Source organism: Trichomonas vaginalis, chromosome IV (assembly GCF_026262505.1).
Source record: "Trichomonas vaginalis G3 chromosome IV, whole genome shotgun sequence".
NCBI classification, from domain to species: domain Eukaryota; phylum Parabasalia; order Trichomonadida; family Trichomonadidae; genus Trichomonas; species Trichomonas vaginalis.
The window spans coordinates 25,126,878-25,141,028 of record NC_067206.1 but is presented as its reverse complement, the minus strand read 5'-3'; the positions used below and the strand labels follow the sequence as shown (position 1 = coordinate 25,141,028).

Here is a 14,151-nt window from a genome sequence, read left to right as displayed (position 1 = left end):
TCCTTGCAATATTTGATATCGATTTTGGAAATTTATAAAGATTTTAAAATTTGAATTGAAGATGATCGTTTGCCTTTTACATTCAAATTTTATTTGGTTGCATGTTGAGTTTCTTATTTTTGCTTGCTACTGCGGAAGAGCAAAACAAGAAAAAACTAAAGGTTGGATACGCAAAAACACTTACAGATAGCTATTTCACGAAATTTGTTGAAAAAAGGAAGAATAAGAAAGAAATTTGGGTTATCATGCTTCATACAGAAGGAAATAAATTTTCAGATGAGGCATTTCCAAAGTTTATTAAAGCTTCAAATCTTGCCGAGGGAATATTCAGATTTGGCATTGTTTACACTAAGAGAAACCCATTAACAGCTAGAAAGTTTGTTGCCAAATCGGTTCCGTCATTTTGGGTATTCCATGAGTCAGGTAAAACAGAATATGTCGGTGATGGAGAGCCATCTGACATTATTAATTTTTGTTCTGAATATTTGCATGATTATACTCACGAATTCGATCCAACTTGGCTGGAGAACTCCACTAAATCGTTAGCTGTACTATTTACAGAAAAAGAAGCAACTCCAAACCTTTGGATGGGCCTTTCAAATTCATTTCATGGAAATCGTAAAGTTAGAATAGGAATTACCCATAGCAAAGACTTGATAAAGCAATTCCAAGCCAATCCACCTGAAATTCGTTTCATGAATTCAACTCTTAACTATACATACGTTGGAAAGATCGAATTCCGTCAAATACAGCGTGATCTTAATGCATTTATCGATAAGCAACTTCGTATACCAGGCGAAATTCCTGATGTTGTGCTTGATTCCACCGAATTTTCAAAACATTGCATCGGCGGTGTTCATAAATGCATAATTTATACAAAGGATACAGACCAATTAGGTTGGAACAGACTCCGCGATAAATACGCAAGTATGAACTACGTTTGGTTCCAAGGAAAGAAAGAACTTCCTTGGAAATTCCTTAAAACGGCCAATTGCTGGATCTACAATCCGAAGACAGAGATGCTCATCAAAGTTGACAGTATGAGCAGCGTTGGCCCAACTTTGGAATCAATTTATTCAGGTGAGGCTTCTTGGCTGCCTGTCGATCACTATCTTTCAAATGAATTGTAGATTATTGTTTAATAAAAACCATTTTAAAATTTTCAAATTTTGATTTCTCAACTAAACTTATGAAAGTAATAAAAAAATCATAATAATCTTTTCTTTGAATGAAAGAATTATATATATTTGAGAAGTTTGAAGACGTGTAAAAAATAATTTGATGTACGTTTAGAAATTTTAAAATGTCTTCATCATCATCTTTTGATACAGCATCCGGATTTTCTGATGCTATGAGTGGAAGTGAACAATCATTTGGTGGATTTGCTACTCAAAATAATGTCGATTTAGATCAAATTTACAAAGCACAGGATTATGAAGCTAAGAGATTCCAAAAAGAACTTATGAGGAGTCAAAAGAACACCAAGAAGTGGACGAAAACACAGGTTGATACAGTAGCTGCAATCAAAGAAGCCGAAATTGAAGCTAAAAGATACGAACTCGAAAGACTTCAAGCTGAACATGAAGCCGATCTTGCGAACAAAGAAGCGGAAGTTGATGCTGAAATGAGAGAAATACAGACAGAATGTGGAGAGTTAAGAGTTGAAATTCAGGCACTTGAATTTGAACTCAGCCAAGTCAAGGAACAGAGAAAACGCGACTTGTTACAAGTTCGCTCAGATATTGCATCATCTATAAAAGCTATGGAAGCCAAAGAAGTCGAACACAACAATCAAATTGCACAACTCAAAGCAGTATTGGATGATCTTATCCAAAAGCATCAAGCTGATATACAGCAAGCTATGGAAGAAAGCCAGACCAATGAAAACATTATTGACAATCAAATAGCCCAAATTACTGCAACTATTGAAAGAACTCGTAAAGAGTCCTTTAAATCTGATGATTCTTATGCACACAGAATGCAAGAAGCATCTTCAACAGCAGAAATGCTTAGAAGTGAAATTAATGCCTCACATGAGAGAACTATTGCTATGCGTGGTGAAATAGAAAATACTCAACAAAAGCTTCAGATGCTTCAACAAGAGCTTTATAAGGCTGAAGAGCAGTCAAGAATGCTCAAAGAACAGATTATTTATACAGAGGAGCAAAAGAAAGTTATGAAGCAAGAGCTTGATAAGTTAGATAGATCCTTATGGAATAGTAAGAAGACTGTAATCTTACGCAATCAGTAATGTTTTTTATTATGATAAACTATATTTATTATTTTTTTAATAAGTTTAACTTCATTTGACATACACCAAAACAAGTCCCTGATTTATCTGCTTTGCATTATTGCATCACCCTCGAAAATTAAAAGAATCTCAGGAATAAAAGGTGGAAATAAATAAAAAGGGTTATTTCACCATTTTTCCCCAAATATCACCTGTAACGTATAAAAATGAGTACTCATAGACTTCCTGGACAAAAGCCTGATGAGGATGAAGAAACATACCTTGCCAGGATTGAAGCTCGTGTTCAAGAAAAACTAGCAGCAGAAGGCCAAGTTCCAGACAGATTCTCCACATTAACATCTCGTGGAACTTTCCGTGAAGAACACCCAATCTATAGAACAACAAATAACGATTATGGCGCTATGGATATGTCTGAATACGAGCGCCCAGCAACTTACAAAACTGTTTCTCGTCAATTCACAGAAAAGCAGCATCTTGGTATTAACTTTGAGCACGGTGGATTTAACTTATAAACTGTATCTTTTATTTGATAATATTACAAATTCTGATATTTTTAAGATTTTCATCAAAATTAGCGTTTAAGAATTTCACATGGGTATGATTTCATTGCATATGACAATAAAAGATGAATTCTTTGTTATTATTTATTGAAAGAAAATAATTTATATTAGTATTGAATTATCTTATGCAAAATTGATTGAGATGCTACTATTATATAAATATATAGAAATTACATGATATTTACTTATAACTTAACAAAAACAAAAAAAAAGAATAAAATTATTTGGTACTAAAGTTCCAAAACAATGAACTTGATTAGATCAGGAAAAAATACTTGATACAATGAACAACTTTCAGTGAAATCTGGTTCGACATGCATTACATTCAAATGAATTTCATACGTGATGTTATTTTCCTCACAAATCTATAGAAATAATATTGGTGCACAGAAAAGGTTTCATCGCTGCAGGATTTTAATGTATATGGTCTGTTTTAGGATTTAAAAAACGTGGCCTATACATAAACACCTGAACCAGATGATTCATATGCAGAAGATGAAGAAGATGAAGAATCTGACCATCCAGAGATTTTTATCTTGAAAGCAATCATGATGATGGCAATGCATATTCCTGCACCAAAAACAGAACCATAAACAATTCCCATTGTCTTGCCAACTGATGGACCACGTTTGTTATTTTGGTTATTATTGACTTCGCTATCATTCGGTGTTGATATATTTGTAGGATTTGGAATTTCTGATTCAGGAGTCATTGGGGTTTCTGGTGCAGGATTTGGAGTTTCTGGTGTAGGATTTGGGGTTTCTGATTCAGGAGTCACTGGAGTTTCTGGTGTTGGATTTGCTAGAATTGGTTGTGCAACTCTTTTAGTAATTGGGAGACCGCCCAATTTATCTGATGGATATGTATCCAATGCAATAACTTCATCACAAGAAAGAGAATTTTTAAGGAAATTGTCTTGTAGAATAGAATTTCTGAAATATGTGAAATTTGTGATTTTTGCATCGGAAAAAGCATTTTCATCAATGGAAATTCCGTTTTGTGTGACAATAATAGATACATTTGTGGTTGATAAAAATAAATCAGGGATTGAAAAACCATTAATAGATTTGATTTCAACATAAGACAAATTAGTGAAATTGCTTAATGATGGTAAAATTGAACCTTCGAGAAGTCGTCTACTTGGATTTGAGTTTGTCATGTCAAAGATAATTTTTTTGACACTTTGATATAGATATTGATTATTTAATATTGGAAAACCATCATTCATTAATACTAATTCATGAACATTACAATTAGCAAAAGCTCTGTTATCAATAATAGTAATATTATTACGTGCGAATATTGTTATTGATGATAAATTCCGACATCCATAAAATGCCCAATTACCAATAACTGTGACGCTACTGGGAATTGTTATAGATGTAAGACTAGTGCAGCCAGAAAATGCCCCTTGCAAAATTTTAGTAATTCCTTCAGAAATTGATATACTTGAAAGGCTTGAACAGCCATTAAATGTGTCATCTATAATTATGGGAATATTAGGTATGGACAATGTTGTAATTTTTCTGCAATCATTAAATGCACCTTGACCAATTGAAGTAACGCTATTAGGAATTGATATTGTTGTAAGATTATAGCATCGTTTGAATGCTTCCAAACTTATTACGGTAACACTATTAGGAATTGATACACTAATGAGACTATAGCAGCTATCAAATGTCCACGCATAAATTCCTGGAACACCATTAGGAATAGATATTGATTTTATACTTTTACAATTACTAAATGCACTATAGCCAATAAATTGCACGGTATTAGGAATTGATATATCTGTAAGACTTGAACAATAAGAAAAGGCTAAACCGTTGATTGCAGTAATGTTATTTGGATATGATACTGTTGTTAGACTAGTACATTCATAAAATAAGCCGCTTGGAATTATGGAAATTTTATCAGGAATAGATATTGTTTTTAGAGAAGTGCAGTGTGAAAATACTGAACGATCCAGAATACGAATTTGACTAGGAAGTGATATTATTCTTAGCTTAGTGCAGTTATTGAATGCTTCTGCACCAATTTCAGTTACACCATCAGGAATTATTATACTTTCGAGTCTAATGCAGTTAGAAAATGTTTCTTCTTCAATTTTAGTTACTTTACTAGGAATTGATATAGAAGTAAGACTCTTGCAATTTTTAAATGTCCAAGAGCCTATAGAAGTAACGCTGTCGGGTATTGTTATACTTGTGAGGCTAGAACATGATTCAAATGCTATTCCATGAATTGTAACTATGGTACTAGGAATTGTTATGCTTGTGAGACTTGTACAAAAAGCAAATGAAGCAACCAAAATGAATAAGCAACCATGTGGAATTGTTATACTTGTGAGACTTTCGCAATGATAAAAAGCTTTATCACAAATAATAGTAACTTTGTTAGGAATTGTTATATCTGTGAGATTTGGGCAATATGCAAATGTAATTTCACTAATATAATCAAAATTAGCAGAAATCGATATTTGTACACTCATAAGATTAGTACATTCATAAAATGCTGCTAAATATAAATCAGTAACACTATCAGGAATTGAAATACTAGTGAGATTAGAACAATAAGCAAATGCCCATTCACCTATCTTTGTAAGACCCTCTGGAATGGATATACTTATAAGATTAGTGCATCTTAAAAATGCATTGTTACCTATTGTTTTAACACTATTCGGAATAATTACGCGAGTGAGTTCTTTGCAGTTCGAGAATTCCTTTTCATCAATTGATGTTTTAGTATTTGGAACCGTGTATTCTCCAGATGGACACTCACAATAAGTAGCATAAACAAAAGAAAGAAACATTTTGAAAAAAAAATGCCCACAAAATCGGAGTTGAAAGGCAATTCAATTTTTTTGAGAGAAAAAACGTGCGAGAAATATTATTCTTGGTTTATATTAATATGCAAAATTATCAATAAATAATTAGGTCAGGTATGAGGGGCTTCCAGGGGCTGCGCCCCTTCTAGCCCTAAGAAATTTTGCCCAAGACCCAAGAGGAGGACCGAACCCCAGCCGACCAGCCGGTGACAAAACCAAAACCGTTGTTATTTACATCATATTAATGATGTCACTTTTAAAAATGTCACTTTTTGTTTCACTTTTCACAAATTATATATGTTTTCATGCTTTGTCACTTTTCTGTCACTTTTCAGGTAAAAACATTTTTATTATTATATATAAATGAATTTTACAAAACCACCGTTACCGTTCTTTGGAAATAAGAGTAGATGTAAAGATATTATATTGAGAGAACTTAAGAAACTACCGAATGGTCTAACATTTGTAGATTTGTTCGGTGGAAGTTTCTATATATCCCATTTATGTCATACAATATTCCCAGACTCAAAGATTATATGCAATGACTTCGACAACTATATGGACCGTCTCAAACATATACCAGATACAAACAATATATTGAAAGAGTTAAAAGAAAAGATACCTATAGGTAAGATGGAACGTATACCATTAGATAACAAAAATATTGTGAGAGAGGTTTTGAAAAAAGCAGAATATATAGACTGGGATAGTATATCTGCTAGACTATTATATAGTGGTTCTATAAGAGTTCATGACATTGAAACACTTATGTCAAAAGTTTTATATCTTAACTATACAAATGTTTTCAAAGAGGACATAGAAAAATATATTGAGGGTATAGAGTTTGTGAGATGTCATTGGACAGAGTTGTATGAAAAATATAAAGACAAGGAAAATGTTTTCTTTATAGTGGACCCGCCGTTCTATAACACATGGGATTTTCAATACCAAGTAGACTGGACTTTGAGAGACTCTTTAGAAACTTTAGACGTTTTACATAACCATCCATGCTTTTACTTTACATCCGATAAAAGTGGTTTGGAAAACGTTATGAGATGGTTAGAGGACATACATGACTATGAGTTTAGATATGACAAGATAGAATATGAGAGAGGTCCTATAAACCGGAGAAAGTGTCACAATAACGAAATTTTATTAGTAAGTAAATGTGGTTTGAAATAGGACTACTTGTTTTAGGTTTTTTCCATTGTGTCATTTATTTCTTTGACGTGGCAGAAAAGTACAGAGAATATGAAGATGAACCAATGCCTGCAAATGTTCAGTATATGTACTCGTAAGAGATATTTTTATCTAATATTAAATGGACGCACAGAACTTAGCGAATGCACAGCAACCTGGACAACCAAACCCAGAGAATATTCCAAATGAAGTTAGAATACAAACTGCAATGGCAAACTATGGTCAAGTGCCAACAGATGTACAAATGCAAACTGCCATGTCAAATGACGCTGCGTTAGGTTTGCCACCATGGTATGCAAATATGAGATGGAAAGAGTTTTATACAAACCCTGAAGTGGGATATAAACAACTTTATGCAGATGACGCGAACACAGGAGTTGACCCAGAATATGTTTTCTACCAGAGGAGAAACAGAATGTATGAGCTCCAGTTAAAGAATGCTATGGAACTCAACAGGAAACGTAAGAGACTAGGCGGACATTAGATTTTTACATATAGTAAAATGGGTTTCTTCAGTAGTATTGGAAACTTCTTCAGAAGAGTTGGAAGAGGTATATGGAATGGAATAAAAACCGTAGGAAGAGGAATTTGGAACGGAGTCAAAAATATTGGTAAAAGAGTAGGTCAGTTTGTTGGTATTATACCTAAAGACCCTGAACCAGAAGAACAAGCTCCTGTTATACAACAGCCTGAACCTGCACCACAGTCTAGTTGGCAACCAAATCCAACACCTCAACCGTATTAAAAAATTATATTTTTACCGTTCGATAGTAGTTGTATATGAAACTAAGTTCTAAGTAAAACACATGGTATAATGGAATTATTCTTTTTCTTCCATCTGTAGTAAACCATACTTGAAAGTCTGAAATACTTCCACTTGGTGGTTCGTATAACTTTGTAGGTTTTTCGTAAAAGTCATTTGCCAAGCATAAGAAAGAGTTTTGGGCGCCAGAAAATGAAGCATGAACTATCACAGCATCTTGGTCGAAAACATTTTCATATGTTCCATTAGGGTTTTCGACTTCATAAAAGTCTGGGTGTACTGGATATGCTGCAGGCTGATTTAACATCCTCATAAATCTATACCATGCCAAGTTGTTATATTTTGTAGAAATATAAACGTTTTCTCCAAGGTCTTCTATTCTATTGATTTTAACAGTTGCATTTTTCCTGTCATAAATAATATCGAGATGGTACTCTCCCTCGTCAATGTTATACTGGTTTGCATATTCGATATAGATATTGTTTATTTTTTCTTGAAAAGCTTGAAGAGTTGTTTCTAAGTTTACAAGCAAACTAACTTGTAAAAGTTTTCCCTGTTCAAATTTCTCATACATACGTTTTTCTTGTTATAGTATCGAACTTCAAAACCGACCGTAAATGGGAAACCATGTATGGCTTCTGAAATGAACTTCATTCTACGAAAGCCAATAGCTTTTGTGACAGATGGGTCTCTTAACCATCTTAATGGGTAGTCAAAACGATAGCCTTCATGCTTTACGGTCTCTGTCTCAAACTTTTGACCGACATTAGTAAAAAGTTCATCTAATGGTTTAGTTGTAGCAACTCTTGAATTTTCTTTTTCTATTGAAAGCATATTTTATCTAGAATAAAAATGTCAAATGAAACAGCGTCTATGAGAGAAATACAACACAACCGACAACTCATTATACAAGCTCTAAATAAGAACACAACAAACTTTTCAAACTATTCTAAGATATCTGAGTCATTGAAAGAAGGAAACTTAAAACTGACTTTAAACCCAATGACAGATGAGTTTCTGTTTCAAGACAATAAGAACCATACTGTTTGTATAAATCCAACAAAAGGAACTTTAAACGAGAAACCTATAAAAGAACTTCTTTTGAAAGCAGATGTTGACAACAAAGCAGACAAAACATATGTAGACGATGCAATAGCAAAAGAAGAAGAAAGAGCTGACAAAGCTTATGCAACAAAAGAACATACTCATCCTGAACTAGCAGACAAAACATATGTTGACAATAAAATGTCAAGTGAAGTGACAAGAGCTGAAAACGAATATTCTAAAAAGACTCATACACATACCATTGCAAATATTACAAACTTACAAGAAACCTTAAACAGGAAAAGTGACGTTGGACATACACATACCATTGCAAATATTGCAAACTTACAAGAAACCTTAAACAGGAAAAGTGACGTTGGACATACACATACCATTGCAAATATTGCAAACTTACAAGAAACCTTAAACAGTAAAAGTGACGTTGGACATACACATACATCTTCTGAAATAACAGACTTAAACGTTAGCCTTGAAAATAAAGCAGATAAAACATATGTCAATGAAATATACCAAACTTTAGTTGGAACAAAAAATATTGAAACTATTGTTGGTGACTTTTCTTTCAATGAAGAAAACAAATATTTTAGATGGCAGTTTGTACATTCCTTAAAAAATGGTATACGGTATAAACTCATTCCGAAAAATAACAATGAAATGTATGTAAGCTATAAAAAGAACGATGGTACACAAGTTAAAGTTCCATTAGACAACAACTGCTACTTAAACTTATATGGAGACGAACAAAAGAAATATTTCCGAGTTTATGAAATGACAGATATGACATTGCCTGACCCAGCTCCAGCACCATACTATTATGACTATGGAGATGACAACAGAACACCACATGTAGATGAACAAAAGCTAACATTATATTTAGATTTTTATAGATATAAAAGATATAATGCAATAGAAAAAACGAGAATAGTATACTATTATACAGATGACAGAAATAAATATTATAGTCAAGATTTTACCTACCCTGAAAACATAAGATTATATTATAAAAAATATTCTGACACAAACCAGAAGAAACCAGAAATAGTTGCACTATATTTTAAGTTCAAAAGAGACAATCCTGTAATGTCTCATATGTTTGATTTAATGAACCCAGTAGGTTCTATTTATACATCTATGGAAGCAAGAGGTCCTCAAGTAATGTTTGGTGTTGGTGCATGGGAACAAATAGTCGACAGGTTTTTGTATTGTGCAAACTCTTCAAAGGAAACAGGTGGAAGTAAAACGATTTCAGGTGAAAATTTACCTGCACACAGTCACTACATAGATTTAAGTACATCTCAAGCAGGTTGGCATAAGCATAGATATTGGGATTGGTCAGGAATGACAAAAGGTAAAGGATATGATGTTAAAGACGACGTTAAGTTTGCTATAAATTGTTACTGGGATGACACTCAGGGAGAAGGAAACCATACACATTTCGTTTCAGGATATACGCAAACAACGGGACAAAGTAAAGAATACATGCCACCTTACATGACAGTTTACGCATGGTATAGAATTGCTTAGTCGTCATTTTCAACTTCTTTAGCATATTCGTCAGGAGTTGTCTTATATTTGTTAGGAACTGTCTTTGAAAGTATACCACCTTGAACTTTGACAAGTTTGAAACGAGGTCTGACAATAGTAGTTTTATCTTCTGCTTGCAGTCTGTACATTTTGCCATGTTTGCCTAAAACTTCATAATATTCTCTTGTATACTTTCTTCTATTTTTACGAAACGAAGGTGAGTACCTGTCGGGTTCCCATTGTTGTCATAGTCAATAGTATTTTCATATGGGTCGTTTAGGTATTTCTATTTTTACTTTGTCACCTTTCTGAAGTTTGAAGCCCGGCATTCTTTCTTGTTTGTCTCTTTTGACTAAATTATTAAATATATAGTCTTTCTCTAAGTCAGGGTTGTTTTTCATTTCTTCGGGGAGTGGTTTCCCAAACCTTTTTGTTTTACGGTTATTGTAAATATTTAAAACTTGTCTCATCTTTGCCATGGAGAAGTGTCTATACTTGTCGTCATATGACATTTCATTTGCTTCACCACCTTGTGGTTGGTTTAAGTCTCTTAACATTTTTATACAACCGTCAATGACACCAAGAGCAGAATGGTTTTGGTCGACAATGAAATATTGGTTTACATTTTTTGAACGCAGATAGTTTTTTACATCGTCTGATTTGAAAGAACTTTCACAGTCAGATGTCAGTTTTGTTGGATGGTATTTGTCAACAAATATTGTCAAAGCTGCTAAGATATCTAAAATATTTTTGGACTGTAATGGTATGGCTTCACAGTATCTTGTGTTTTGACCGACAAATATTAGCCAGTATGGTGGTCCATCTGTTCTAACTCTCGGAATGTTTTCCAAGATATCCATAAACCAAGCATTTGGTGTTGAACTAAAGATTTTTACCATGAGTGCTTTCTTTGTCGCTTTAGAAACATGGGGTCCTTGTTTGGATTCGTCATTTTTTAACCCATAAGAAATGGGTTTATTTGGCGCGTTAGCAGGAGTTGCATCCAGATTTTTACCCGCAGTGGAACAATAGCCAGAGGTGTATTTGGAGTTGGAAGGAAGATTTTGAGTACATTAGGTATACTTAAAGAGAAAGCACAACCTATTATACAAACTGTACAGAAAGGTTGGGATGTAGCACGAGATGCAACAAATCTTATTCCAAATCCTGAAACAAGAGGAAAAGTTCAAGGATGGATGGACAATGTAGGAAGACAAGCAGGAAACTATTATAACAAAGCAAATGACTACTATAACCAAGCAGGACACTATATGGACCAAGGTGAAAGATTCTTTAACAGAGGATATAACCATGCACAAACAATGGGTAAACAATAACCAACCTCAACCGCCTCAAACGTGGGGAATGTAAAGTTTTTTACTGAGATGAAATGAACAATACAGCATTGAGACAAATGGGTTCAAGATGGATTTGTCGACTTCCAGCAGTTACACAACGTGTTTGTCAAGTTCTTCCTATACCTCAGGAAGTTTTAGACCGACTTAAAAAACAACAACAACCAGTTGAAAACAAACCAAACTAAAATTTTTTACTGAGATGAAATGACCGAAGAAGTTGAAACGGTAGATTTGACACCACAAACAAAAAGTTCAGAACCATTGTCAAAACCTGTCAAAGAACTTACAGATGAAGAGAAAATTCAATAATAGAAAGTGCCAGGTCTGGAAATACAAACCCTAACTACAAAGTCACTTTTCATAAAAATGGAACGGCTAGTATCTCAAAAAAGAAACAGACTCTCACAAATAAAATATTGAAGTCTGAAGGAGCTTTCGAGACAACAGATGGAAAAGTTTACTTCACTGACCAACAGTTCATTATAGAACATCTCATTGACTTAGAGTCGAAATATTCTAAACTTTACAACAAACACAAAAAGTTGAAAGGAAAACAAAAACAAATGGCATATGATATTTATGAAGATGTTGACGACACAACTATTCCTGCAAGTGAGGTAAAGTCAAAGGAACCGAAAAGTGACGAAAAACCGATAGAAGAAGAGAAACCAAAAACTGAAGATAAACCAAAACCAAAGTTTAGTTTGGAAACTAAACCAAGTCAACCTTCATTAGCTGGTATGGGTTGGCGTCAAAGACTTATGGCTTCAGGCGGTTATGTAAAGTAAAGAGAAAAAAATATTTTTTTATTTTATTTGAAATGTACGCTGAGTTTGTTGGAGAAGACCGTTGGGAAACTTGTTTGTTAGATGAGAAATATGAAATTCACTGTTGTGAGTCATTTGAAGTCAGAAACAAAAAGACAAAAAGAGTTTTAAGCGAATGGGAGCAAAATAACGGATATGCTATGATGAAGATGGGTGGGAAACGCTATTTTAAACATGTTGTCATTGCAACTCATTTTATACTGAATCCTAACAATTTACCTTTTGTAGACCATATAAACCGTATAAGAAACGACAATAGACTTGAAAACTTACGTTGGGTCACTCGTTCTGAAAACAATAAGAACAAAAGCAAAATTGGAGATATTGTATTCGAATTTGTCGACGAACTAGAAGATGAAACAATTGAAATTACAGACTATGGCAAGCATACGTTTGAGTTTTACTACTATAGCGAAGAACAAGACTCTTTCTACTTTTATACCGGCGTAAACTATAGGAAATTACAAGTATATTTTACTAAGGCGGGCTATGCTTATGTAAACACTAGAGATACAGATGGAAAATGCGTTCGAATACTTCTTAACAAATTCAAGAAGCTATATGGCATACCATTTTAAAACCATATATTTTTACATATATTAAATGCTTCAGGTTGAAAAACAAAGAACAAAAGTAGCAGATACCAACCTGAACCAGAAGAACTTCCAATGAGGTTGCAAGAACTTCAAGATGCTATAAACAAACTTCCATTGAGACATCCAATTGACGTCAAATTGTATTGGAGAGCTTCTGAGTTAGGTCAGAAGGTTTTATATGAAACAGGTTGCTTCGACGATGTTTATGAGATAACAGGAGAAGTTTCTCAGAAGATAAGAGACTCACTTGAATTTCCACAAACTGGACCAATTGGTTGCGACAAGTTCGACTCAAACGAAAAGATATACTATGTCGACCTTAACGCTGCGTACATGAGGTTTGTCCAATATATTCCGACTGGAATTCCAAACGAAGATGGTGAGTTCCCGGGAAGGAACTATACAGTTGGAAAAGTCATACAACAACTGTATGATATTAGGAAAGCTTCAAACCCCAAACTTGCAATGACACTCAAATTGCTTATGAATTCGACATGGGGATATTCCATTAAGAAACCTCAAGAGATGAAGAGTAAACATTATGAGAAGGTCGACAACTTTGTTGAAAGGTTTTCTCCTTTTGTTTTGAAGTACGAGTTCACTCAAGGTCAAAATGGCTTAGTAACCACATTAAAACCTATTGTCGAACATTGGTCTTACCCTCAGTTCGCAAAGGCAGTCCTTGACAACTACAATGAGTTCTTCTCCGAAGTCAAATCCAAAGTTGTGGTTTACTATGAGAACATTGACGCACTCATGACGAACGAAGAAGGCTATAACAAACTCATTGAAATGGGAATGGTCGGTGAAAAGATGGGCTGTTTTAAGCTAGATAAGGTATTTTCAGAAGTTCATGTCCTCTCCAAGCGTAAGTACTGGGGCATACTTGAAGACGGCACAGAAATAAAACATTGCATGAAGTAAAAAATTGCATGAAGTAAAAACGTTTTTTAAACCATATATTTTTACATATATTAAATGCTTCAGGTTGAAAAACAAAGAACAAAAGTAGTAGATACAAAACCGTTAGACTATATCTTTACAAATGCTGGTAGGACTATTTCAGATGAGGAAATTTCATCCCGAGTATACAGGTTTGACTATCCAATTCGTTGGCTTCAAAGTCCTTCAGATGCAAAGGCAATAGGATTTAGAAGAGTTTTGTTTTCAAATAGAACTA

At 33.9% G+C, this 14,151-nt stretch overlaps 9 protein-coding genes and 2 pseudogenes across 11 annotated transcripts, besides 1 other annotated feature; 8 read left to right on the top strand and 3 right to left on the bottom strand.

The window, feature by feature from the left end:
* Positions 1-101: 101 nt before the first annotated feature.
* On the top strand, positions 102-1,155 carry TVAGG3_0164780 (disulfide-isomerase A6 family; the record flags this gene model as incomplete). The annotated part of the gene is made up of 1 exon (XM_001303248.2): positions 102-1,130. One exon carries the CDS (start codon positions 102-104, stop codon positions 1,128-1,130), a length of 1,029 nt encoding a protein of 342 aa, XP_001303249.1.
* Positions 1,156-1,303: 148 nt separating this feature from the next.
* Positions 1,304-2,251, top strand: TVAGG3_0164770 (uncharacterized protein; the record flags this gene model as incomplete). Its single annotated transcript, XM_001303247.1, has 1 exon — positions 1,304-2,251. The coding sequence occupies one exon, from the start codon at positions 1,304-1,306 to the stop codon at positions 2,249-2,251; it is 948 nt and encodes a 315-aa protein (XP_001303248.1).
* Positions 2,252-2,451: 200 nt separating this feature from the next.
* Positions 2,452-2,825, top strand: TVAGG3_0164760 (PIERCE-like protein family; the record flags this gene model as incomplete). Its single annotated transcript, XM_001303246.1, has 1 exon — positions 2,458-2,763. The coding sequence occupies one exon, from the start codon at positions 2,458-2,460 to the stop codon at positions 2,761-2,763; it is 306 nt and encodes a 101-aa protein (XP_001303247.1).
* Positions 2,826-3,265: 440 nt separating this feature from the next.
* TVAGG3_0164750 (regulation of response to stimulus) lies at positions 3,266-5,623 on the bottom strand (the record flags this gene model as incomplete). The annotated part of the gene is made up of 1 exon (XM_001303245.1): positions 3,266-5,623. The coding sequence occupies one exon, from the start codon at positions 5,621-5,623 to the stop codon at positions 3,266-3,268; it is 2,358 nt and encodes a 785-aa protein (XP_001303246.1).
* A 1,336-nt stretch (positions 5,624-6,959) lies between these two features.
* On the top strand, positions 6,960-7,322 carry TVAGG3_0164740 (uncharacterized protein; the record flags this gene model as incomplete). The annotated part of the gene is made up of 1 exon (XM_001303244.1): positions 6,960-7,322. The coding sequence occupies one exon, from the start codon at positions 6,960-6,962 to the stop codon at positions 7,320-7,322; it is 363 nt and encodes a 120-aa protein (XP_001303245.1).
* Positions 7,323-7,340: 18 nt separating this feature from the next.
* On the top strand, positions 7,341-7,583 carry TVAGG3_0164730 (serine threonine-protein phosphatase family; the record flags this gene model as incomplete). The annotated part of the gene is made up of 1 exon (XM_001303243.1): positions 7,341-7,583. The coding sequence occupies one exon, from the start codon at positions 7,341-7,343 to the stop codon at positions 7,581-7,583; it is 243 nt and encodes an 80-aa protein (XP_001303244.1).
* A 4-nt stretch (positions 7,584-7,587) lies between these two features.
* Positions 7,588-8,435, bottom strand: TVAGG3_0164720 (annotated as a pseudogene). Its single transcript has one exon. A coding segment is annotated over exon 1 (848 nt).
* A 453-nt stretch (positions 8,436-8,888) lies between these two features.
* Positions 8,889-14,151: part of a mobile genetic element that runs on past the window's edge.
* TVAGG3_0164710 lies at positions 10,124-11,089 on the bottom strand (annotated as a pseudogene). The gene has a single exon. A coding segment is annotated over exon 1 (966 nt).
* Positions 11,581-11,733, top strand: TVAGG3_0164700 (uncharacterized protein; the record flags this gene model as incomplete). Its single annotated transcript, XM_051225102.1, has 1 exon — positions 11,581-11,733. The coding sequence occupies one exon, from the start codon at positions 11,581-11,583 to the stop codon at positions 11,731-11,733; it is 153 nt and encodes a 50-aa protein (XP_051110088.1).
* TVAGG3_0164690 (His-Me finger endonucleases family) lies at positions 12,369-12,953 on the top strand (the record flags this gene model as incomplete). The annotated part of the gene is made up of 1 exon (XM_051225101.1): positions 12,369-12,953. The coding sequence occupies one exon, from the start codon at positions 12,369-12,371 to the stop codon at positions 12,951-12,953; it is 585 nt and encodes a 194-aa protein (XP_051110087.1).
* On the top strand, positions 13,044-13,399 carry TVAGG3_0164680 (uncharacterized protein; the record flags this gene model as incomplete). Its single annotated transcript, XM_051225100.1, has 1 exon — positions 13,044-13,399. A coding segment is annotated over one exon (356 nt), but the record flags the coding sequence as incomplete, so codon positions are not given.